A 26,142-nucleotide genomic window follows, 5' to 3' on the forward strand; every position below is an offset into this window, starting at 1 on the left:
TAAAGAGAAGCAAAAGAGTATATGTAGGAAATAGAATAGGTCAGAGCTCCCATGCTGATCAGCAGTGGTTTGGGCCAGGGAGTGACCTCTGCGTTTTCAGTCTGGTGGAAAATAGACCCAAATATTAAAAATAAAAATGAAAATACACATATGTATATGCATGCACAACAGAAAAGATGTGGTAAATGAGTAAAAAATTGAGAACATCTCTGAGATTGTGATATTGAGGATCTAAAAGGATGGTACCCTCAACAGAAATAGAGCGATTCCAAAGAGATATAAGTTTAAGGGAAGATTATTGGTTCTTTTTGCACATGTTGAATTTGAACTGCTTCTGGGATATATAAATCAAAATATCCAATAGACAGTTGGTAATATAAGTCTGAAGCTTGATAGGAGAAACAATTGGATGCATAAATATGGGAATTATCCATACAGAGATAATACTTGAATCCATGGGAGCTGATGGAATCATCTAGAGAAAGAGTATATTAAGAAAAAGAAGAGGATCCAATTCAGAGCTATTATACACAGTTAGAGGCTCATGAGTCATAATCCAGGGTCAATTAGTAGAAGTAGGAAAAAAGAGAAAGTAATGTCATGAAAATCCAGATTGGGGAGAGTACCTAGAGAAAGTAATTAGCAGTATCAAATGATGGAGAGAAGTTAAGAAGAATCAGAATAATAAAGGTCAGTCAACTAGAATTTATTATGGACCAGAAATTTTGCAAAGTAAACTTAGAGAGACCTTTGATTTGTCATTTAAGAGATAATAACTTTAGAAAGGTTTGTATAATTAAATTATGACAAAGAATTCATATTGCAGGAGGTTGATTGGTGAATAACAGGTCAGGGTCACAGATCTAGAGATGAAAAATATTGTATTTGCCATCTCCTCCAAATGCTTTATTTTTTCAGTTAATTGTTACTCAAAGCAGTGGGGTGGTTGGCCAAGGTCAGAGGGATTCAGGTTTCAAACTCAGAGTCTAGGTTCAGTATTTTTTCTACTGCACCGTGCACTATGTTTTCCATTGCAACTAGGCAATGATTGTAGACAGTTTTGTCTAGGATTTTGGCTATAAGAGGGATAGCAGATATAAATGGTTACTTATATTCTACTGACAGAATATAATATTTATGAGTTAATTTTAGGAGAGAGAGTTTTGATAACTAGTAAAAACTTTTCATAGGGAGTTGGTCAAAATGAATTGAGCTTTGAAGGAAGCCATGAATTTTAGGAGATGGTAGTGAGGAAAGCAAGTGTTTCAGCTATTTGGGAAAGCCTTAACAAAGGCATAGAAAAGTAAGAGATGGGGCTAAGTTAAGAGCAGAGCAAGTTTGCTTGGAAGTAAATATGTAACTGTAAAACATATTTTAACAATATGTAACTATGTAACGTTGGAAGAACTTTAAATGTATTTTATTTCAGAGGCAATAAGGATTCTTGATCAGGGAAGTGATGTGGTCAGACTACATTGACAAAATAATTATTCACTTTTCTTTTTTTCACTTTTTGGTAGTCATTAGTATGGCGAATTTTGTCATGTCATGTGACTCACTTTGCTCATTTTATAAATGAGAGCATAAGACTAGGTGTATTTATAGTCACTTTTCAACTGCAAGTCTTATATTTGCTGATTATAAAGCAATGAATGAAATAAATTACACAAATGATAGTCTGATTTCTTTTTCATTACACATTTTAATACATTTCATTTTTTCAAAAACAAATTGTACTCTCTAAATTTTCGCTTTCTATTGTTTCAGTATTAAGAAGTCTGAATTTATATGTAATTCTAAAAAACTTATAGAATGAATTTTGTCCTGAATTGAACTGTGTTTAATTGCTGTTATTTAGGGAACAGTGGTCCTAGAAGAATACCAACTTCCAAAAGATATTTTGAAGAAACAGATACAATTGACAGACCAAGGAACTTTATTAAACATCACAGAGAATTCTCAGATTCCTCAGGAGAGACAAGATTCTTTACCAGAACAAGATTTTGAAATGTCACCAAGTAGTCCTACACTGCTTCTTCGAAACATAGAAAAACAGGTAAAGTGAAGTAGGAGTAGAATTTCACGTGAACTTTTTTTTTTTTTTTTTTTTGTAGCTTTGAAAGCATTTAAGTGGACAGCAATATATTTTTGAATACGTGAAATATATAATATACTAATTGTAATTACAGATCACTTCTTAAATTACAATTTGGTAAAATTTCCATTTAGCATGTTGCTATAATTTAGATTTCTATAAATCTAAAATATAAATAAATAACAAAAAGCCTCTATGTGATAGTTCTTTCAAATTGGAAATGAAAATCTATTTTCTTCCATGAAACCTCTTATCTCGAACTTTTTTCAAGAAGTAGATCATTTTCTATACTTCTCATTAATTTTGTCAAAGATTGAATAACCATTTTTCTTATGTGAAATACATGTGTGTAAATAGAAAGTTAAAATGTGCCTTCTCTAGGTCTTTTGGTTTGGAGATCTCCCTTGTTTAGAATCTTATCACTAGTAATTCCAAGAATTTTGTTTGATCTTAGGCTTTCTCATGCCTCTGGTTTTTAAATTAATTTAGTCTTCCCAAGTGGACCTGTAATCAACTTGATTTTTTAGGAATTTTTAAGTGCAGACCTAATTTGAACCAAAATATACCGAACATAAACCAGAGGGATAAAATAGTCATTTCTACCCTTTTAGGAAATGATTATGGACTCATATCTGTACATGTGACAACTTTCATATGTCAGGAATTATTTTCCTGACATACCAGATTAGTATGTCAGCTTCTAGTTAAATTAAAAAATAAGTGTATAGTGTACTTATAAGAGAGGGTAGTAGCAAGATATTCTCAAACTTCAGATAAATAGTTTGTATAGAAGTAGATCCCCAATTTGCTAATTAACCAACACATGCTCATAAAATTTATTTGTAAGCCAATTATTTTGAATTACAAATGCATGACAGCATGGTATAATAGATAGAAAATTGTCCTTGAAGTCAGGAAAATTCAAATTCAGATATACCTCAGAGGAAGAACTGGTTGTGTGACCCTCTGTGACCACCTATAAGTGCCTCAGGTAACTCTCAAGATTGTAAATTGCAAGGAAGTTAGTGATATGCTTTGGTTGAGGAGTTCTTTATCTCAGTTCTTTAAGCCTATCTAAGCAATAAAGTAATTGGACATTATAAATAGTTCTTAGTCCATGCTGTAAGTAAAGTATATGATAATATAGGAAAGGAGGAATCAGAGTTCTTTGTTTTTTCAGGATCTGGAAATATCTACAGGCAGAGTTAGTCTTTGGCATTTTCCTACTTCCCTTTATATCTCCCTCTCTTGTTTCCTGGTGCCATCTATTTTCCTAATGTTGCCTGGTTACTAGTGTTCACAGTTTTATCTCTATCCATGCTTTTGAGATTTCTTCTATTCCTAGATCTATTGTCTTGTAATATTCTACTGATGGAATATTAGGTAGTGAATGGGAAGATAGTTAAGTGCAATAAAGTCTTGCCTAAGAGTTTGCCACTACTCCCAAGTTCTTCAAAATTACTTTTTAAAAAAGTCTCATTTCTTCATCTACTTATAAATTCAGTTTTACTTCAAAGCTACAACTTTTCCTCATAACTTTTCTTCTCTTTCTGCTCACCCTACTCATTATCCCTTCTTTGTGTCCATGTTTCCCCATAACAGAATTTAAGTTTCTTGAGAGCAAACATTTATTTTGGCTTTATATTTCCCAGTGCTTAGTATAGTGCCTGGCATATAATAGATGCTTAATATTTGTTCAGTAAATGTATGAGATCATTATGCAGTGACATATGTTAATGGACAAACTATTAGAGGATCTAGATCATATCAATATTGACATTCTTACTATATAAATTAAATCATGTTGCTAAAGGTTAGTAGCATTTAAATGGAAAGATGGTTCACATTCTCTTGGAAGAGACCGATAAATGAGTCAACAGTTTTTTTTTAATTGTTGTTGTTTTTGTTTTTGTTTTTTTAAATCAGATACTCAAAAGACAAGAAGTGATATTTTTTTCAATGGATACTTGATCATCTATTGCAGTACTCAGAATAAATATCTGCAAAAAGACCATCATGACAATAATTTCAGCAACACTATATTTTCTGTCACAAGGAAGAATTTATTAAAATCTTTCAAATTAAGTCAACAGTTTAATACTTGATAACTTAAATGAAAAGGACAGTGAAGAACATGTTAGAAAATAATATCAAAGAGTAAGAAATACAGGGCACCAAAGAATTATAGACTCTGTAAAACTCATGTCTGTATATGATGAATAGTTTTTTCAATATAAGAGCTTGGAAACACTGAACACTGTGAACACCAAGTAAAATCACAAAAAAAAATTTTTGTTATATTTTGACAAATAGAAAACAACCATTTACTTTTTATGTGGCGGTCATATTCCAATTGAACTGTCTTTATATTAGCTTCTTGTTGGACAAAGATCAAAATAAAATTCTACTAAAAAGAAAGAATAAAAATGAAAAGATAATGGCATGCATTTGAGGCGACTCCAACCTGACTTATTTAAACACAGTATCATTTCCTGACTCAAACTGTTAAAAAATTGAATCATTCAGAAATTCTGTACAAAAATTCTTCATTTTCATTTATATGCCCATCAGTGTCTCAAAATGAGAAATAAATAAGTGGGATATTGACAAACTATCGTCATTTCCTAAGCTGATAGAAGTTACTTGACAAAGGAAGAGACAAAAAGAAAGTAAAAACCACTTTTATCAGTAACTGCTTGCTTATCCTTTTTTGCCAGGAGAGATAGAATTTATAAAATATTATGGACAAAAATGATAAAAATGCCACCTCCTTTTAAAAAAGGAAACATATTGGAGGGAAAAAATTTTAAAAAGCTTGGCAAGAGATCCAACTGAGACATTGTCCCAATGACATTTAAGAATAAAATTGGAAATGTTACAGTAGAAGACACCTGGGGATACTTCTATAATAAATTCTTCTCCCTCTCTTGTTGGGAGCTACCAGGTTTTGATTCTAGCATCATAGTGTTGAGAAATGGCACTTTAAAAAAACCCTAAAGACAGGAAGAACTGGACTGCATCAGAGGTTCACAGAGAAAGTACTTTCTCCCTGCTGGAGAAATTTTCAGGTCTTTGAGGGACCTGTTTTCAAGATATTTGAAAATGAAGATTTCCCCTCCCCCCACTTACCTCAACCTATACATACATTTTGTACATATGTGCACTTCCTCCTCTCCACCTATAGACTCTTTTGAAGACAAAGATTGTCCCACTTTGATTTCAGGAACTAGTGGAGTACTTGGCACATAAGTGCTTGATAAATTCTTGTTGAATGATTGACAATGTTCTGATGAGCATCAACCTCTGAAACATTGTAGAAATGACTAAATTCATAATAATTCAAGAAAAAACTTCAGCTCATTTTTCAATTCAGGAAAAACGAATAAGAATATAAACTCACATAGAAATGAATCTCACTGGGTTTAGAAGACCTCCAACTTAACTTTTTTTTTTAATGTTGCATTGCATTTTTATTTATTTTGATAAATATCTCCTAATAATATTTAATTACATTTTAATCTGGTTGAGCTAAATTTAACATCCAAGGAAGTATCTGGGGTGTGAATAGTCTGATACTATGATTGAAAAGTTGCTGCAAAAGCAGCACAAAACATTAGAGGGATGTAGAAGCAGATCAGGAGGTGGACTTCTTGTGCAGACAGAGAACAGGATAACTTTATGGACAACTTGCAAGCTCTGTTATCCATGTACTATTGAAAAGTACATTAGCTCACTGGTGGAATCCTCAGGAGGGATTTACAGGAGGCTGTGAACAAATATTTCGGAGGATGAAAAGGTATGAACAGGAATCTGTCCCCCAGAGGGAATATCTAAATAACAAACATCAGTAAAATGTTATTTTTATTTGTTAACTTTATTTGCCTTCTCTGTGTATAGATTGTTAGGAGGAAGCAGCAGAGAAGCATTGTGAGTGACAGAGAAATATATAGCTAATAATCAGGCATTGGTGTGCTGATTAAATAATTGTATGTAACTTTACAGGAAAGGAAAAAATTATCTATTAATAATTTGAAAATATATCAAAGCAAAGCATTATTCAGGGATAACTGTAGTCTTTAAAGGCAGCTATTTGTAGTGCAGAATGAGACAAATGCATAGGATACTTGGAGTCAGCAAGACCTGAGTTCATATCCTGACTTCAAACAACTACTACTATTAGCTGTCTATGAGGGAAAAAAATCATCATTTGTAAAATAAGAGTGTTAGACTCAATGGCCTCTATGGGTCCTCCTGGCTCTGTATGTATGAACAGTAGGGAAGGGATTGTTTTATTTTTGTTTTTGTATACCTTGTGCTTAGCCTCTTGTCTTGCATATTGTAGGCATGCAATAAATTATTGAATATATAAAACTTTGGGTAACTCCAGGGTATGGGTCAGGGAATCCTGTGAGTTGGTTAAATTAATTTTTATTGGAAATATTCTTAGAAACTATTTTTATGGTCTCCAAATTCACTTTTTCATTACATATGCATATTTGATACATAGTTTCAGAATAAAATTGGAAAATTTTTTACTCATTTTTTTCTGAAATAAATTCTTAAAATATTAAATTCATATTGGTTTTGGATTCACTCTTGAATATAGTACATAGATTGAGTTATATAATTTTTTGGCATGTGCATTTTTCTATAATTACAATTATTTATTTCTTGAATTCACTATTCAAAAATAAAAATAAAAACTGGATATATGAAAATTTGTAGTATTGGAGGAAGTTTCCCACATCTATGAGTTAACTGATTCATAGAATTATCAAAGCGTATTCTGAATAAGACCCAGAATTTTATTAGCATAATCTCTGTAGAAGAAAACTTTTTACGTGAGGCTTATTATGTGTTTGAACTTTTATAGTTTTCTTGTTACTCATCTCTACAATTGTTGATATAACAAAGTGACACTATTAAGACAAAAAGCTATTATTTTTGCAATCTAGCTCATTAAACTTTAAGTCTTCTGTGTATAATATATTCTCAGGCCTATATTTTACCTATATGTCTAAGGTCTCTTTTTTCTTTGAGATCCTAATTTTTTGTAGAAGAATAATGATAAGAATTTGACTTCTTTTGAGAATTATAATCTATCAATTATAGTAAAAGATATATTATTGGAAAGTGGGATTATTTGCTTACCAAGAGATTATGATATAAGAATGATTCAGTGTTTTTCTCTTAAAGTGATGATAAAAATACCTTCATGACTATATGAGCAGATTTAACTTTTCTTTCACATTCCCAAAATTATAGAATTTTGATTTTTTAATAATAGCTTTTCATTTTTAAAATATATGCAAAGATAGTTTACAGCATTCAACCTTGCAAAAACAAAATTTTCTCTTGCTTTTCCCCTTTCTCCCTCCCCTAGACAGCAAATATCCAATATATGTTAAACATGTTTAATTCTTCTATACATATTTCCACATTTACCATGCTGCACAGGAAAAATCAGGTCAAAAAGTAAAACAATGAGGAAGAAAAAAAGCTAGCAAACAACAAAAAATAAATCACAAATTTTTTAAAGCTACGAGAGTTAAAGACCATCTTGTAAATTTTTCTATTCTTTAATAACCCCATTTTAAAGATGTAACTTTCTTATCTATATCTGTGGGATTTGGTGATTTTGTTGGCCTTGTTTTGGGGGTAGGAGTATAGAGAGGGAGATTGATAATGTTTGCCCATAATATGCTGGATTGGATAATTCATTTAAAATGTTAAGATTAAATATGCTTTAAATTGTCAAGATAGAAAGCAAGAAATCAAAATTTTACAGCTAGAAGGGATTCCATGGCTTTTAGTTTATTAAAACCTATATTCTAAAGTACCCCTACTCTAGTTTGATAAGATGATTGATAAGATTATCATCAGTCTCTGCAAAACCAGTTCCAATGACAGGGTACCCACTAACTCCTGGAGGCAGGCCTTTTGACTTCTGGGTACTTTTTATGGATAGGAGATTTTTCTTGGGATCAAGCCTAACTTTCCTTTTCTTCAACTTCTACTGATCATTCCTTGTTCAATCCTATGGGGACTAAACAAAGCAAGTACAATCTTTTCCAAATGATGGCACTATAACTACTTGAATACTGCTGTCATCTCTAAGCTTTCTCTTTTCCAGACTAAACACCCCTAGTTCCTTTCCCACCTCATATAGTGTGAAAGACCTTTCACTATCATGTTTGTCTTCCATAAATTCTCCAGGCTATTAATTCATATCCTTTGTAGTTATTATGTAACTTAGATCTGCATACAATGCTCCAGAGGTATTTTCATCAGGGAAAAGTAGAGGAGCTATCACATAATTTTGGGAATTTATATTTCTCCAAATTGGGCTAAAATTGCATTAACTCTCATGACTAACACATCACATTGTTGACTGATTTTTCAGCTTTTAATCTACTAAACCCCTCAAATCTTGTTTTCAGCCAAACTACTGTCTAACCACGCCTGTCACTCTTGAATAGTTGATTTTTTGAGAAAAAAATTCTTCAAATACTCTAAATAAAATTAGAATCAACATCAAATTTTTTTTTAATCCAGTATAAATGCTTATGGTTAGAGAGAATAATAAATAATGACAATAGCAGAGAAAAGGTAGTAAAAAGGAAGTAGTATTTTCAGCTGATTGATTACATTTATATAAATACATGTAAGAAGATAAAAGCCCAGTCATAGGAATTGGAAGATTAAACCCTTTACTAAAAATGTAAACATTTTCTTCTTTCAAGAGAAATTAAACATTTAAGTGATATCAGATATCTAAAATTTAGATAATATTCACATTCATGCATAGGCATACTAAAAAAGAGTTAACTATTTTTTTACAGAGTGCTCAATTGACCGAAATAATCAACAGTCTGATTGCTCCACTCAACTTGTCTCCTACTTCATCACCTCTTTCTTCTAAGCCCTGTAAACATAAACGACTGACTAATGGCATTTCTAGGAGGTAGGTAATAGTATCATGTTTTTGTTTAAGCCTATTTCTTGTCTTTTTCCTTTTATTTTGATTTTATTTTATTTTATTTGCCTACAAAATAATTTGAGTTACCTTGCCCCTTTAACTTTTTGTAATGTTAAGGCAGAATCTTTAATAATTTAGAAATAATTTAGATTAAATCAGGGCCTAACATATTTGCTCACAGGCCAAATAAAAAAGAGGTCTGAGTTTGCCAACCTGGATTATATTAACCTTAACGGCATTATGATTAAACCATTGAAAGGTAAAAGAAGAAATTTCATGAATGCTTTAGTATTCTAATGAAGAAATTTAATTTAGTATGTTGATATCACATTGTAATGCTGACCCTAAATATGGAACTATACTCTATTTGTGTGTGTGTACATGTATGTGTGTCTGTACACAAAAAACATATGTATGCACATATATTTATGTATTATACAAATGTATATTTTTGTATAAATGTAGTGTTTTGCAGTTACAAATGATCATTTTTGTATTTTGAAAGAGAAAAAAAATCTAGCTTCTTCCACATCTAAGGAATGTATAAACTCCTTAAAGGAGAGTTAATGCCATAAAAAACAGTAATAAAGGAAAATTAGTAGACAACTTTTATGCCTGGAATTTACTATAATAAAAAACTTTCCAGTTTCACTTTTCAAATTAAATACCAGATTTTGTAATGTGCAGTTTGTTTTCTGAAAACAGCTGTAATACTTCTACTATAAAATACTTAACATGAAAGGTCTTAAATCATCTGGTAATAAATAATTTGATATTGTATTGGTTTATCTCAAAAAAGATTAGAATTCAAAATATCATCTAGAGATCATTATGATCTTTAGAGGCCTTGTGATATAATGGAAATTCACTTCTTTAGATACTTACTAGTTGTGTAATCCTTGAAAAGTCACTTAACCTCTGTATGCCTCACTTCTGTCAGTTGTAAAATAGGGTTGTTGAATTCAGTGACTTCTAAATATACTTCCTTGCTTAAATCTATGATCTTATCAGACCTATTTTATATTTTTCAATTTTCCCATATAGCTTTGTTCATACCACATCTTTTTCAAATTAATATTAAAATCCATAAGTACATCACTACAGTTGTGATCTTGTTACTATAGGAAATACTAATCCTCTCAATTCTGATTCTAAACTATCCATGCCTTCTTATTCTGTGAAGTTCTTATCTATTTTCTGCTGTAGATCCTTCAAACAACATTTACCTGGCCTCCAAGTGGCCTTTCTCTTTATATCTTTTTATTATTTTAGTATTCTAGTACAGTACTTGAACTGTCTAAAAAGCTATCCTTCACTTTTGCTATGTGACTCACCCATTTCCTTTTTAAAATAATTTCTTCATTTATATTTTTATATATCATCTTGTAAATAGGATACCCTTTGAGATAATGGAGAAGGAAAAAATGTGTTGTTTTTCCAGACAAAGAAATAAATAAATGATTAAAATAGAGGGATAGACAACAGGTGGACAATGAATTGGGAGCAGAATCAAACAGGAAGACAAATGATAGGCTGGATCATATTTGGCAAACCAAATGATACACATCTCCATTGACCTTTGGGACATCTGAAGTTTTGATTTCTTGGAGACTGGATAGTTCTAAGACTATCTACATGTCTTAGTCTTAGACTACATTATCATGAAAGAAGATCTTTGAGTTTTTTTATATTAGGAAGCAGTCTGACATTATTGAAATCATCTTTTAATTTGTAAAATTCAATTTTCTTATCCACAAAATGGATCTGATAATACTGTACATATTTCATAACAATTTTTTTTGGTGAAAAATCAGAAAAAAATTACGTAAAATGATTTGGAAACTTTAGAGTACTATATGATTGCCACCTATCAGTAATATTTTGATAAATTTTAATGATATCTTTTGCTTTACATTGCCTAGATTTTCCCCAACATCCTTTCCATCCCTCTCCAAGAGAGCCATTCCTTAATTTTTTTTTTTTACAAAAAGTAAAAGAGAAAGAAAAGAAGAAAAAAAAATCAGCAAATCTGTATCCAAAAAAAAAAAAAAGTTGACAGTATTTGCAGTTTTTCTACATTTAATACTTTTGCTTTTTTATACAGGAGTAGTTTACATTTTAATTATTTTTATTGTTTGCTACTGTTAATGATAGTGGTTATATAGTTTGTTTTTAAGTATCTTATTTGATTTGCTATGAAAGTAAAAATTATGCCAAGGCCTTACCATCAACTAAACCAGCTGTTAACTGAGCTTTGAAAGAATAACTCATGCTCTCATCAGTCAATTCAAAAATATTTATTGAGGACTTACCTCATGTGTCAGACATGATTCTAGGTGTTCTCATCTGCCTTCAGAGAGCTTACATTAGAATAAGGCGATGATAATATGATGTAGTGTAGCTATATGTTATGTATGTAAAAGATAACCTTGAAGGGAAAGGCACCAGCAGCTGAGGGATCAGAAAAGACCTTCTGCAAAAAGTGGAATTTGGCTTGAGTTTTGCCCAGGGATTCTTTGAAATGGAGGTTAAGAGGCAGAAAATTGTAGGCATTGGTGATGATACAGCCCTATATACCCTAAACCATAGAATAAGTGAAAGGAGAGGGAGATATAAGTTTATTGAAAACAAAGGACGGGACTTGAGTTTTAAATGTTAAACAAATGATCATTGAGGTTATAGGGAAACACTGAAGTTTCTGGAATAGGAAGATGACATAGTTGTAGTTGTGCTTTTTGTACGTTAGTTGGGAACTATGTAGAGAATGAACTGGGGAAATGAGAGGCTTGGGGCAAGGATACTTGTTAGGAGATTACTTTAGTCCAATTTAGAAATTATATGAGTCAGAAGTACAGCAATGACTATATGTGGGGTGAATAGAACAATTTGAGATATAGTGGGGAGATAGAAATAAAAAACTGAATATTTGGTATGAATCAAAATGAGATGTTGATGATGAGTCCTAAATTGTAACCCTGATTGGACAGATGGGGCTGGGAACTTTTGGGAAAGTTTTAGACGTAGTATGCATTTCTGAGTTCTATAGTGGACTTGATGTGCATAAAATCGTACTCTTTCTCTTGATCTATGAATAAGACACTTACAGAACTTAATGTTTTAGCTATCTAATAGACAGTTGATATAGCATTTTAGAGATCTGTGTAAAGATAATTATACCGTTTGGAACTGACAAGACCAAGTAAAAGAAAGGAAAAAAAGGTGGGTCAGGATAGAATCTTGGGATAGAGCTATGGTTAGAGGTCAATGACATAAATGAATTATCAAAAAAGACTAAGAAGAAGATAGACAAATAGGAGGAGAGCTAAGAGATTCTGAAAGGATCCAGGAAGAGAAGGTGGTTATCATCAAATGCTACAAAGGGGTTAAGAAGGATGAGAATTGAGAAAGAGGACATTAGATTCAGCAGTCAATTAATTACTGTTTATTAAGCATCCATTATATGCCAAACATTGCACTAAGTGCTAGGGATTAAAAAAAAAAAAAAAAAAAAAAAAAGAGGCAAGGGACAGTCTGTCCTCAAGGATTTACAATCTAATGGAGGAAACAACATACAAACAAGTATATACAAGTCTATAGAGGATAAATAGTGAATTAAAAGAGAAAAGGCACTGAGGTTAAGAGGGGTTGAGGAAGGCTTTCCACAAAAGATGGAATTTTAATTGGGACTTCAAGCCAGAAAGATTAGTAGAATGAAGAAGTAAAAGCCTTGTGTTCCATGCCATGTCAAGAAATATAGAGGAAGTCTTTCTCCCCTCCTTCTCAATACCACTCCAACACTGGATGAACCACCTGTTGCAGATTTATTGGAGGATAAAGATTGTTTACTTCTGAAATTGACATTACATGAAGGGCTAGAGATCAACAGAAAGAATAAGTGAGATCTGTATAAAGATGATAATTGCACCTTTGGGAGCAAGTAGGATGCTAAAGGGCTTTGAGTTCATGCCATATGAGGAACTGCTAAAAGACATTTAACTTGGAGTAAAGAAGATTTAAGGAACTATGTGGTAAAGGGCTTCAAATATTTTAAAGGCTATCAGTTGTCTGACTTTAAAGATAAGAACCAGAAGAAATCCAATTCAACACAATATACATTCATTGAGTGCCTGCTATGTTCTGGGGATACCATTAATAAAAGATAATTACTAAAATCCTTTCCAACTCTCAGCATTCTGTGTTTCTGATTCTGTTTCATGTTATGTAGCTCCCAACATTAAAACAAAGCAATATTACTAGTAGGGAACATATTTAGCTCCTGTATATTACTTTACTACATATATCTCAAAATATTATAGAGTTTATTTAACATTCATAAAACTCTTTGAGACATTCAAAGTATTATAGAAATGTAAATTGTTATGACATTATATTTTTCACAAGTTAGGTGTGTTTATAATTTCAGGATTTTTCAATGCATAGAGGTAAAATCAATCTAATTATAATTCTAACTTTAGGCCATTAACTAAGTTTCTCTTTGTTACCCTTTTTGAGAATATTATCATTATTGTACTATGAGTATGTGATATTGAATAATTGATTTTGGTTTAAAGAGCAACGTGAAATTATTTTAATACATCTTCACATTTTTTATAATTATCTGACAAATGATACTCTTTAATATCAATGAACCTCTTTTTATAACTTTTAGGTTACAGAATTAATTGAAGCAATGTTTTATTTCTGACACGTTATTGAATTGTAAAATCTTTTTATCCCCCTTTTATTTTTCCCTGTAATGGCATTCATTCTAGGTTATAAATTTCTGTCAGATTATAAGCTTCTCAAGAGTAAGGACTGTGTTTAATTTTATTTTATATAACCCCTAACAAAGTGTCATTCTTACTTGATTTTAGTTGAGAATGCAATATTCTTTTATTTTTTCTATAATTAGTCTTCAGAACACAGGATATGTTACTTTTTGAAGAAATATTTACTCAGAGAACACTTATAAATGATTCTATGGGTGAATGGAATTGAGAAAAGAGAGAAGCTCTGAACAAAAAGGAGGTCAATTAAAATGATCACAGTCAAACACTTACAAAGATGAATTTGATAGTTTGATACCCAAGTGATTTTGTCCATCATAAACCTCTGAGTATGTTTAATTAAAAATGCAAGACTGACTACTCACATTTGTGAAAGAAATTAGTCATAGTAAAATCAAGATTTTATAGGAAAGTTAAATTTATATATTTTAATATGATATCAACCTTATCATCTTTAAACTAGAAAATAATTATCTTATCCTGGTCATATTATAGATAAATAGTAGAGCATGATGAGACAGTAAAATTGCCCAGTATTTTGTAATGCCTATTTTCTATCCAATCTGCAAATTGAATTTTAAGTTAGCTGCTAAAATAAGTGTTTTTCCTTATAAAAATGTTTTTCATTATATTATGAGTCTCTGTATTAATATGGCAAGGAAGAGGAGAATTATTAAAATGGAGGAGTAGTTTCAACATCCTTTGGATTCAAATATTTGTCGTAACAAATAAAGTATGTCATGCAAAGCAGACAGATGATCCTGTCTAACTATATACATTTCTTTGTGTATGTATATATTCAAGTGAAATGTCATGATATAGATTTGATGAGACTCACTGAAGACAACAAAGCAAAAAGCAAACACAATGAACAAATAAGTAGTGAAATAAAATAAGGGGGAGGAATGATTTTTTTTTTTTTTTTTGCTGAGTCAATTGGGGTTAAGTAACTTGCATAGGATCGCACAGCTAGGAAGTGTTAAGTATTTGAGATCACATTTGAACTCAGGTCCTCCTGACTTCAGGGCTGGTGTTCTATCCACTGTGTCAACTAGCTGCCTCTCTTGTAAAATTTGCAAGAAATTTAGCAGTGATTTTAAATCCAATTTACTTGCATCTCATAGTATCACTTCCCTGATGTCATGGTCCTCTTTGAGAATGAAGGACAGACAATAACAATAATGTCCTCATAAATATTTTCTTAATCATTTCACGTTTATAGTGCCCTCACCCAAATTTATCACTAATGTTTTCACCTTATCTAATCACGTCATAATCACTTAAAATGCATTGCAAAGTGTGATACCTTTTATTTATGCATTTTTTTAAAGAAGAAATTTGTACCAAATATGCAAAAACAGAGAAGATAGCCAAAGTATATGCAATTGATTTTGGAGCTGAGAACTATTTGTTGTTGTTTTTGTTTTGTTTTGTTTTTTAAAGCATGGTTTACATGGCTATTAAATGTCTGAGGCCATATTTGAAGTTAGGTCCTTCTGATTCCAGAGTTGGTGCTCTATTGCACCACCAAGATATTCTTTGCAATTTGATGTTTTATTTTTTGTTTTTCCTAGAACTTAGTCATTGCTCTTTCAGACCAGACCTGCAAAGGCAAGAAACAAGGACAGGAACTTCCAGAACAGAATGAAGAATCTGTAAAGGACAACCTGTTGTAATTTTAAGCTAGATACTAAACTAATTGTTGTTCTTTGTAAAAGGATGAGTCTATGTTATAAGGAAGTGGAGAATGGTTAAAATGGAGTGGTTTTAGCATACTTTGAATTAAAGCTATTCCTTTTTACAAATCATGTTGTACAAAGCATTCGGATGATCTTGTCCAAATATGTACATTTGGAATGTGCCTATCCAACTCCATGCCAAATCTGTATGTTGAATACAAGTACTTATTTCCTTAAAATAGATCTTAGTAATTATACCACTAGACATTTTCTTGGACCAGACCTTGATTTCATTTATATGATGAATACTTGATGAGGAGCCTTCTTTTGCAAAAGTAAATCATCTGTACCTCACTTTATATAATAATAGAGAATTGCTTGAGGTCATAAATATAGTTTGTCTGAGATACGTCTTCCTGAATCAATTTTTTTCCCCTAAGATAGGCTTCTTTCTTTCTTTGGCTTTTTTTTTTTTTTTTTTTCTGAGGCAGTTAGGGTTAAGTGACTTGCCAAGGGTCACACAGCTAGGAAATGTTAAGTGTCTGAGGTCAGTTTTGAACTCAGGTCCTCCTGACTTCAGGGTTGGTGCTCTATCCACCTACCTGCCCTAATAAGAGGCTTCTTGAAGCATCCTATTTTTCATTTATCTTGGCAATTTTTGGGGGTAGATATAGTTCCATTTCATTTAGTTTGTAAATCTTATTGTCATATAATTGGGCAAAAAGCTTCTAATAAATAACTTTAGTTTCTTCTTCATTGGTAGTATATTCATCCTTTTCATTTTTGATACTGGTAATTTGGCTTCCTTTTTTAAGCCAAATTAACAAATGGTTTAACTTGTTTTATTTTTTTTTCTATAAAATCAGGTCCTAATTTTGTTAGGGTTTTTTTTTTTTAACTTTTACTTTTATTAAACTCTTTTTTTGATTTCCAGGATTTCTATTTTGATTTTTGAGGATTTTTAATTCTTTCTTAATTTTTAAAATTGCACACCCAATTTACTTATCTGTTTTTTTATTGATATAATGCTTACAGATATAAAATTTTCTCTATTGCTTTGGCTATATCCAACTGATTTCCATATATTGCCTCATTATTGTCATTATCTTTAATGAAATATTGATGGTTTCTTAGACTCTCAGTGGAGTGTTAATATTTATTGCATTATTGTCTGAAATGGGTGCATTTAATGTTTTTCTCTGCAATTGTTTGTGATGCTTAAATATTCTAATATGTGATCAGTTTTTATGATAGTGCCATGTACAGATGAGGAAAAGCTATGCTCTGTCTATTCACATTCACTTTTCTTCAGAGGTGTGTTATGTTGTAACTTTTATCATCTTAGCTTCTTTCTTATTTATTTTGTAGTTATATTTATCTAGTTTTGAGAAGGATAAATTAACGTCTCCCATTAGAATAGTTTTATTTTGTATTTCCTCTGGTAATTCATTTAACTTTTCCTTTAAGAAATTTGGATGCTTTGCTAGTTGGTGCATGTGTGTGTGTGTGTGTGTGTGTGTGTGTGTGTATATATATATATATACACACACACACACACACACACACACACACACACACACACACATACATATTGAAAGTTGAAATTACTACATTGTCTATTGTATCTGTGAGCAAAATGTTTTTTAACTTTACTTTTTTACTTTTTAAAATTTTATTTTGTTGTTTCTTGATCTCTTATGAAATCACCAGCTTCTACTTATCCAATTCTTATAATAAGAAATTATTTTCTTCAGTGAGGTTTTGTACCTCTTTCTTTTTGAACAAATCTGCTTTTTGAAAAGTTATTTTCTTCAATTTTCTTTATTTTGTACCTTTTTCAAGCTACTGATTCTCTTCATAATTTTCTTTAATTATTTGCACTTTCCCCTCTCCATTTTTTCCTCTAACATTTATTTATTTTTTAAAAATCTCTTTATTTACCTCTTCTAGGAACATTTCGTTTATGTCTAGCCTGTAGTTGTCTTTGTAGGTTTTCTTCTAATTTTGTGTCTAGACCTTCCCTGTCATCATTGTAGCTTTTTGTGGTCAGGTTCTTCATTGTATTGAAGAGGTCAAAAGAGCCCAAGACACAAATGATTAACAAAGAAATTCCTGTCTTAGAAGAGGTCAAAGGAGATAACCTGAGACACAAATGATTAATAGAATTTAACATCCTTAAGAGAAATTCCTGTCTTATATAAACTTCAAAGGATTTACAAGTCTCCTCAGGAACTTCTTTCTTATACAAACTTCTCTATATCTGAAGGAAGCAGAAAAGTCCTTTGCAAATACAAACTCTGTTTCATGATCTTGATTGTGTATAAAATGAACTTCCAAAATTCTATTCCTTGTACTAGACTTTTCTCTGCCTTTTGCCCACTGAGTTGGTGTCCCTTTCCTGGCAATTTGGCTTTTCTCCCTTGGAGGTTAATTGCCCTCCACTGGGTGTCCCTTTCCTAATCAATAAAGATTTTGTTTTATCACAGCATTGAGTAAGCAAATTCATTCACTAACGAACCCAGCCTTGGTACTTTGGAAGGAGGAGAGAGAGCGAAACAGACAGTCAGGAAAGACCACTGACCCATCTCTGCCTTAGTTTACCACGCTCTTCATTCATCCTCTTCAGTATTACTGAGAAGAGCTGGATATATCATAGTTGATCACCACCTGTTTCTGTTCTGGTTTTGCTCACTTTATTCACAATCAGTTCATGTCACTCTTTCCAGGTTTTTCTGAAATCTGCTTACTCGCTATTTATTATAGCATAATGGTACACCACAGATTTTTATTGACTTTGAACTCTATGTTGAGTTCTTCTCATCTTTGAGGATAGGGTGTCAGTATCTTGAGCTTCAGACTTTTTCATTCTTCTGTTTCCTCAATTGTTTCTTGGGGGTGTAACTTTTGAGGACTTCCCAAGGTAATGTGATAAGGACCATGCCTAAGGGCAAAACCCAAAAAGCCTCTAAAGGGTTAAAGGGGATTGTATCATTATGAGGCAGGTTGGTTCTCCAGAAAGCCCCCATAGCTGTGAATCATAATACACTTGAAGGAATTGCAAATCAGCCTTACTGATGTTGCCTGTGAAATGGGAATGAAATAAATCAGAGGGAAGAGGAGAGAGGTCAGAGAACGCAACAGTCTCCTTGTATCATTATCTTCTCACATAAAAGTGATGACATTAGATGCAGGGAACTACAATGGGGTCAGGGAGTTAAATGATGAGGTTAGTGGCAGGATTGGGATTTAGGGAATCAAATGAAGAGGTTTGGCTCCCCTAAATCCCCTTGGGATTCAGCACATAGGTAGGGAGTTTTGGGAACCCTCTACTGGTGGCACAATACTTCATAAAGGAATTTATGAACCTGAAAAGCTAGACTGATAAAAAGAAGTTTATTATTGGCACTGGGAAATCAACTTTTGCTGTGCATGAATAGAAAGGCTGATTGCCTTAGTGGCAAGGTCTTGACAGAGAAGTAAAGTTTCTAGTAGAGAAATCCTGACAGAGATACAAAGTCTTAGGGGAGGATAGAGAGAGGGTAACACTGAAAGGAATTATTCCAGCAGGCAGAGGTTTCCTTGGCATCACATGGCATGTTAAGTCCTCTGTGAGGTGAGGATTTAAAATTGGCTCTTTTTATAATAAATAGAAGCCTTAGCTACAAACTGAGGGCAGTTCCTGGTGGGGACTGGTAGGTGGAGTTTGAGCTGGAATTGAATGGAATTGAACTAATCTCTCTTTACCTTGGAAGTCCTCAAAAGTTACACCCCCCAAGAAACAGTTGAGGAAACAGAAGAATGAAAAAGTCTGAAGTTTAAGATACTGACACCCTATCCTTAAAGATGAGCAGAACTCAACAGAGTTCAAAGTCAATGAAAATCTGCGGTGTACCATTATGCTATAATTGAATGAGTCCAGCTCAGGACTCAATTAGCTCCATCTAGATAACAGATTTTATCTTGTTTTGCTCAGGTGAGGTCCCACAGACCCATGGTTGAAGGAGAATCTCTCCTTCAAAGAGATTGAGAGTTTTGGGGTCCCTTCGTCATAAGGATCTATTCTGCTGGTCAGAATTAGATCCCCAGAAGCCATAACAAATGGCACCCAATGTGGGGCTCAAGAAACAAAGCAGCAGCAGCATTGGAGAGCTGTTTGTGAGTAGGATCCTCCCAAGAGAGTTCCTTTGATAACCTGTAGGGAAGGAAAGGGAGAAGAGACAGGGTAGGACTTTTTCAGTTGGGGTAATTAAAATGAGCCAACACATCAAAAGGGTGGGGCCAGAAGACTTAAGAGAGATTTGTGAAAAATGCCTACTCTGACTACAATCCTACTTCTCCTTTTGTCAGAAAGTTTGCCTCCATGATGAACTATTATGATATTAGAATTGTATTACATCTTGCAAGATTCAATACTGCTATAACATCTCACCCTGCAAACTAGCCAGAGGGATAGGACTGCAAAGACTTTGATAATGCTGTTGGCATTCCTCAGCATGCTGACTCAGATAACAGCCTCCTCACAATATTGGACAAATTTACTGACCATGCTATTGGGGGGAAAATAATCATGTTCCCATAAAACAAAAAATGGGGAATTATTTATTACTTGTGAGAAAATGTTAATGCAAGGAGAATGAGAGGCAGTTGCATTTTTTGACCTCTCCTCTTCTAAATTCTTTCCTTTTCCCTTATGCTTCTGATTTATTTGATTTCCAATTCACAAGCAATATTTGCATCAGTAAAGGCTGATTTGCAATTCCTTCAAGTGTGTTATGATTCTCAGCTGTGGGAGCTTTCCCGAGAACTCCTCCACCCTTAATGGCACAGTCCCCTTTAACCCTTTACAGGCTTTTTGGGTTTCACACTTAGGCATGGTCCTTAACAATAATGTAATCCGGAAAGAAGTCTGTCTGGTCACTGCTCTCTTGGTCTGGTTTTGGTTCTTAAAATCTTTTGCAACTGCAAGCACAGTTGCTCCTCTCCACCTTGGAACTGGGACCAGGAAGTAGGGTCCTTCCTCCTTTTCTGCCACTGTAACCCTTACTTCATTGTGACTGAAAGTTCTCTTCTTCTCCCTAGACCTATATCCTGGAATTGGGACTCTCTGGGGGTGGTGAGAGCTCCCAGCATTGTTGTTGCAGTTATAACCCACAAGACTCACAGCTAATATTGCCACTGGACTGTGTTCCTGGCTAGCCATAACTTTAGAACCACAGGCCTCTCCTTATGGCCTCCTATGTTGATCTGGTCTGGAAAAAATGCTTCACTTTGACCTTTTAGTTGCTTATACTTATTGAGAATTTGATTTGGTGTATTATTTTGAAGTTGTTTAGAGGAAAATACAGTTTGGCTTGAAGGCTCCCTCTGCTCCACTATTTTGGCTCTGCTTCCAAAACATGTAACTCTGAAACAGTGAAATTATAAAAAGAGAAATTTGAATTGTGATTAGTCATCATGCATTTATTAGGCAGTTACTATAGTTACACTCCATGAGGTCATGAGCTGTTCCATATAAGTGCTTTTTCCCTTTAAATTCCTCATGTTTTAAACGCTAAAGCTTTTTAATAATAATTTTTCTTAAATGCAGTTTATCTAGTTCTTATTTTTTATATTGAATATAATTTAACCTTGTTTTGATGACTAGAATGTAATATACTAATTCCCTCAAGGGCTATTCAGGTAAGACAAAATAGCCCCACATCATTTTAATATTAAATGGTACAAATAGCCATGCTTTTTTCATTGTTTTTGTTTTTTAAGATTGTTCTGTTTTTCTCCCTGATAAGTTAATATTTTTTGCTGCTGTTGCTATGTTAAAATTCTGTCTAAAATAAGACACATTCTCGTAATTATCATCAATCTCTCCTATTTGAGAAGACTGTCTACAATAGGTACTTCCACATTTTCTCTTCTCACTCCTCTCTATAGTCGGCTTCTGACCTCTTTCAACTAAAATTGCTCCCTCCAAAGTTACCAATGACCAAGCCTTCATTGCAAAAACTAATAGCCTTTTCTCAGTCCTCATCCTTCTTGGCTTTGTTGAAGATTTTGACACTTGTTGTTTGTTTATATTCACTCCTGAGGTTTTTGATATATCACTTTCTTCTGGTTCTCTTGCCTATCTGACTACTCCTTACTTTCCTTCTAAGAGTATTGCAAAGAAATCTATTTTAGGCCCTTTTCTCTTCTCCCTCTGTGCTGGTTCACTTGAGAATCTCATGAACTCCCATTATATTAGTTATCATCTCTATACTGATGATTCTCAAATCTGCTTATTCTTCCTTAATCTCTCTGATCTCCAGGCTTCCATCTCTGACTGACTTTTAGGCATTGAACTCAGTGTCTATTAGATGTCTTACACTGTTGTCCAAAATTGAACTTAGTATTTTTATTCCAAATACTATCTCCTCCAACCTTCCTTGGATAACATCAGTTTTCCTGTCCTTTAGCCTCCCAAATCTAAGTGTCACTCTTTGACTCCTCATATCTAAGCTATTCTCAAGGCCTGTGGATTTCATTTTTGCCACATTTTTAGTATATTCTCCCACCCTGGTCCCTTTTTTCCTGATTTCCCTCACTTTTTCCAAATCCTGACTAAAATCCCATGTTTTAAAGGAAATCTTTCCTAATTCCTCTTAATTTTAGTATATGCTTTCTGTTAACTATTTCTCATTTACCCTATACATAGGCAGCCAAGGAATTGAATTAAATATTCAATTATAGAATTAAATTTTTTTAAATTTTGTTTTGTGATATATATGTGTATATATGCAAACATATATATATACATATATATATGTATATATATGTATTTTAAATCAAACTATTAGTATTCTTTTTGGTTGATCTTGATTTTATTTTTTTTTAGTTCTTATGTGATAGAGGCACTATAAAACTGCCCCAAAAATTTTTTAGTTAGAATAATCCTAGCATCAAGGTTTAAGTGTAAGTACTTGAGGCCATTAAAGTTTGTAACAAAAAATGATTATATAACTTAATTTTGAATAATAAGGTTTAATGTGTCATAAATCTCAGCTAAACTTTCAAACTTATTTTCATTAAAATAATATATTTTATTTTGTTTAGTGTTTTTATAACTGTACATGTGCTTGTATTTGTCATTGTTGATTGTTTTACATTGTGTTTTCAAGCACAGAGATATATATGATAATAAATTAATGTAAAAAAGATTAACATGATAATCTAATATGCTATTTCAACTTTATTAGGAAATTATGATTCTTTTATAAAAAACATTTAAAAAACTGAATGTAAAGTTAAAATTTGAAGCATTGAATATGGGTTCTTAAGACAATATAGACATTCTTTGATCATCCTTAAAGTCTGTTTTCTATCTCTTGTTTAGCTTCTTTGGATTCTTGTTGTAGATTAAAGAAGTGAGAGAGGGGGGTAGGGAGAGAGAATTTCCTTTCTATGTGGATTAGTGAATTTATGTGCCAAATCAGTCTAATTGAAAAGAATACAATTTGTATATTGAATGTGACCAAAATCCGTGTTTTATTTTTTTTTAAAATGACATTAATTTCCCTTTTCTTTGAGAGCAAGCATTCTCATGATTTTTAAAAGAAATGTTTAACAATAACAGAAGAGATTTAAAAGTGAGCTGCTTATTTAGTGTAATTAAAAATTAGAAGAAATGTATTTTACTAATGTGCAAATAAAATTAAATATGCTACTTCATTACAATAATTTGTCAAATCATCTTAGGAACTTAAAATATTGCAAGTAATATGTTACCTCCTTGTCAGGTGATAAACAGTCTTGGCCATCTAACCAATACATACACATGGAATCTGTATATTTAAACATACATCTTATAACTGTAGATATAGAACATATTGATCTAAAGGCCAGGATAATAGAGGGTGGAATGCTGGGGGGTTTTTTAATTGGGAAGAGTTGAAGAGTTTAAATCTTCCCTCTGGCACCATCTTTGTTTTTTGACCACAAGCAAATCATTGAGTCTCTCAGAACTTCCATTTTCTAACCTGTAATATTAAGGTAATACCTATGAGAAATAATCTTCTTTATGTGCTTCTGAAATTTGGATGACAAAAGCATTTACCAAATGCTTCCTATGTGCAAAAGTGCTAGGATATGGATAGAAGAATAAGTCATCTGTTCTCAAGGAGCTCACTTTCTGATGGAGGAGAGAAACATTTCAGACAAAGGTGAAGTATAAAGGCTATCAGCAAAGCAGACGGTCATTAATTTTGTTTAATGTTGTACTCATTCTAATGTTGAGGCTTTTGACATTGCCAAGAGTTTTGGTGCCCCAGCTTTTCTTTTCATGCTCTTTAGTAGCCATGACTGAGTAGGAGGCAGGGCTGTATCCCTGTTGAAGCAGTTGCTAGGTCTCTTCTCCTTCATCCTGACTTAAGGGGCTGGACTGGCTCCCTGTTGTAGGAGGAGTGCTGTTATTCCAAGATCTGGGTTTATAGGTCTGAGAAGCAGTGATTAGATTTGTCTTGACATCTGCTGCCACATATCTGCTTTGTTGCTTCAGCTAATTGAATTGCCAGCCTTATAGGTGGAAGTTAGTTGGCAATTGAGAAGAATCTTTGGCATCTTCTCCATGGTGTTGCACCTCTGAATGATGGCTGCAGAGGCTTTGCTGCATGCTGGGCTAGAAGTCTGGGGTATTCCTATTCTTAGGGTCTTACACTAATCTTCTCTTAAGTGGCAGTCAGTCACTAGTTAGTTTGGGAGATATCAGGGATGGCAAGTTCATTTTCTTTAGTAGTTCATTCCTTCCTTGATAGTTAAGAGTTAGTGCTGCTGCCATGGCTCTTGGTCTTATTTCTGTTGTCATCTAAAGTAAAGTGGTTGACAAAGTGGCATGGTACTTTCATGTTCCTGACATATATCTCCTCTTGCTTTAGGAGATCATATATGCAAAGTGCTTTTCAAAATTTAAAGCTCTATAACAATAAAACATCATTATTATTATCTTTATTATCTTGTTTCTGAAGTTTTGCTTTTTTTTAAGCTCAACATTTTAAGACATGACTGGAGTAATTTCTTTTTATCTTTTGTATTCATGGTGATCAGATGAGTAGTCTATTTTATGTAGTAGTAGATTAGGAGAACTCATTAAATAGGTAAAAATTCCATCAAGGATTGTAGAAATAAGAATTTATATCAATCTACTTTTGTAACAATATGAAAAGTTGTGAAATAGGGTATATGGAAACTTTTTTTTAAACCTCTTAAGGTATGACTCATCAACTTTTTATAATTAGGCTATTTTACCAAATTTAATTAAAAATCAACAGTTTAAAATGAGTTTCGTGTGAATTCTGACTTGCTTTATAAATTAATTGCTACTTTAAAGTATTTTAGAATATTTTTGGTCTTTGCTTTCATACATTTGAATTTTTTGTTAGTGAACCTTTAATTTTCATATAAACAAACAGTTTAGTGACTGAAAATTCTTCCCACTTATTTGAACGCAAAATAGTGTAAAATGCCATTTTGTAAAAAATATTTTGTATTTTCTTTGCTATATAAATATGATAAGATATTTTCTTTCAGGAAATCACAACTTCTATGAACTAAGGTCTTCAATAAAACAATAACAATGGGTTAGATAATATCTAAGATTCTGGGGGTTTTGTCCATTTTAAAAACATAGCATTATAAAAGCATATTGTTTGCTTTTTTAAAATTCTGTTTAGTATATTTCATATTATATACATTTTAATAAGAGACTTGATTTTAAGCACAGTGTATTGGATAGAGAGTCAAGAGTTAAGCAAACCTAGGTTTTAACTCTTGCTTCTGCCACATAATAACTCTGTCATCCTGGGCAATCCCTTAATTTCTCAGTTTCCCAACAGACTCTTTAAGTTGAAAAAAGAAGGTACTATGCTACACTAGTAGAGAAATTTCTTTACCAGGAGCCCCCTGCACCAGGGAAAATTATTCTTGTAACTTTCTGGAATTAAGGTTTTATTCTTTAATTTTTCTTAACATGACTAGATGAAGACTTAAAATGCTAAATTAAAAGTATGACTTTAATCAATAATAGATTTTAAAAGATAATTTTTATAGTGTTTTGTTTTATCCAATTACATGTAAATTTCATTTTCTATATTCATTTTTATAAGATTTTGAGTTTCAGATTTTTCTCCCTCTCACTTTCCTCCCTCCTCCCCAAGATGGCAAGCAAGGTTATACATGTGCAAGCATGGAAACATATTGCTACATACATAGTCATGTAAAAGAAGAAACAGAATAAAAGGAGAAGCCACAAAGGTGAAAATATTATGCTCTGATCTGTATTCAGATACCATAGTACTTTCCCTGGATATGGATAGCATTTTTCATCATGAGTCTTTTGGAATTGTCTTGGATTGTATTGCTGAAAAGACCTAAGTTAATCTTAGCTGTTCATTATGTAGTGCTATTGTTACTGTGTACAATGTTCTCTTGTTTCTGCTCACTTCATTCAGCATCAATTTAACCTGTTTGGAAATTGACCAAACTGCCTATTTTTCTCAGTCCCAAAGACAGCCATTTGTCAGTCATCCATTGCCTCAGCTTCTCATTTTGATTACACTGGGTTCTGATGAAAATTTA

General features: G+C 32.6%; 1 protein-coding gene across 1 annotated transcript in view; it reads left to right on the plus strand.

Annotated features, from left to right (window-relative positions):
• Positions 1-26,142, plus strand: part of KANSL1L (KAT8 regulatory NSL complex subunit 1 like) — a 157,545-nt gene that overhangs the window by 71,620 nt on the left and 59,783 nt on the right. Inside the window, 2 exon segments of the mRNA XM_074298817.1 lie at positions 1,859-2,056; positions 8,938-9,059. Coding sequence (XP_074154918.1) covers positions 1,859-2,056; positions 8,938-9,059 — 320 coding nt within the window.

This window comes from Sminthopsis crassicaudata, chromosome 3, assembly GCF_048593235.1.
Source record: "Sminthopsis crassicaudata isolate SCR6 chromosome 3, ASM4859323v1, whole genome shotgun sequence".
In the NCBI taxonomy this organism is placed as follows: Eukaryota; Metazoa; Chordata; class Mammalia; order Dasyuromorphia; family Dasyuridae; genus Sminthopsis; species Sminthopsis crassicaudata.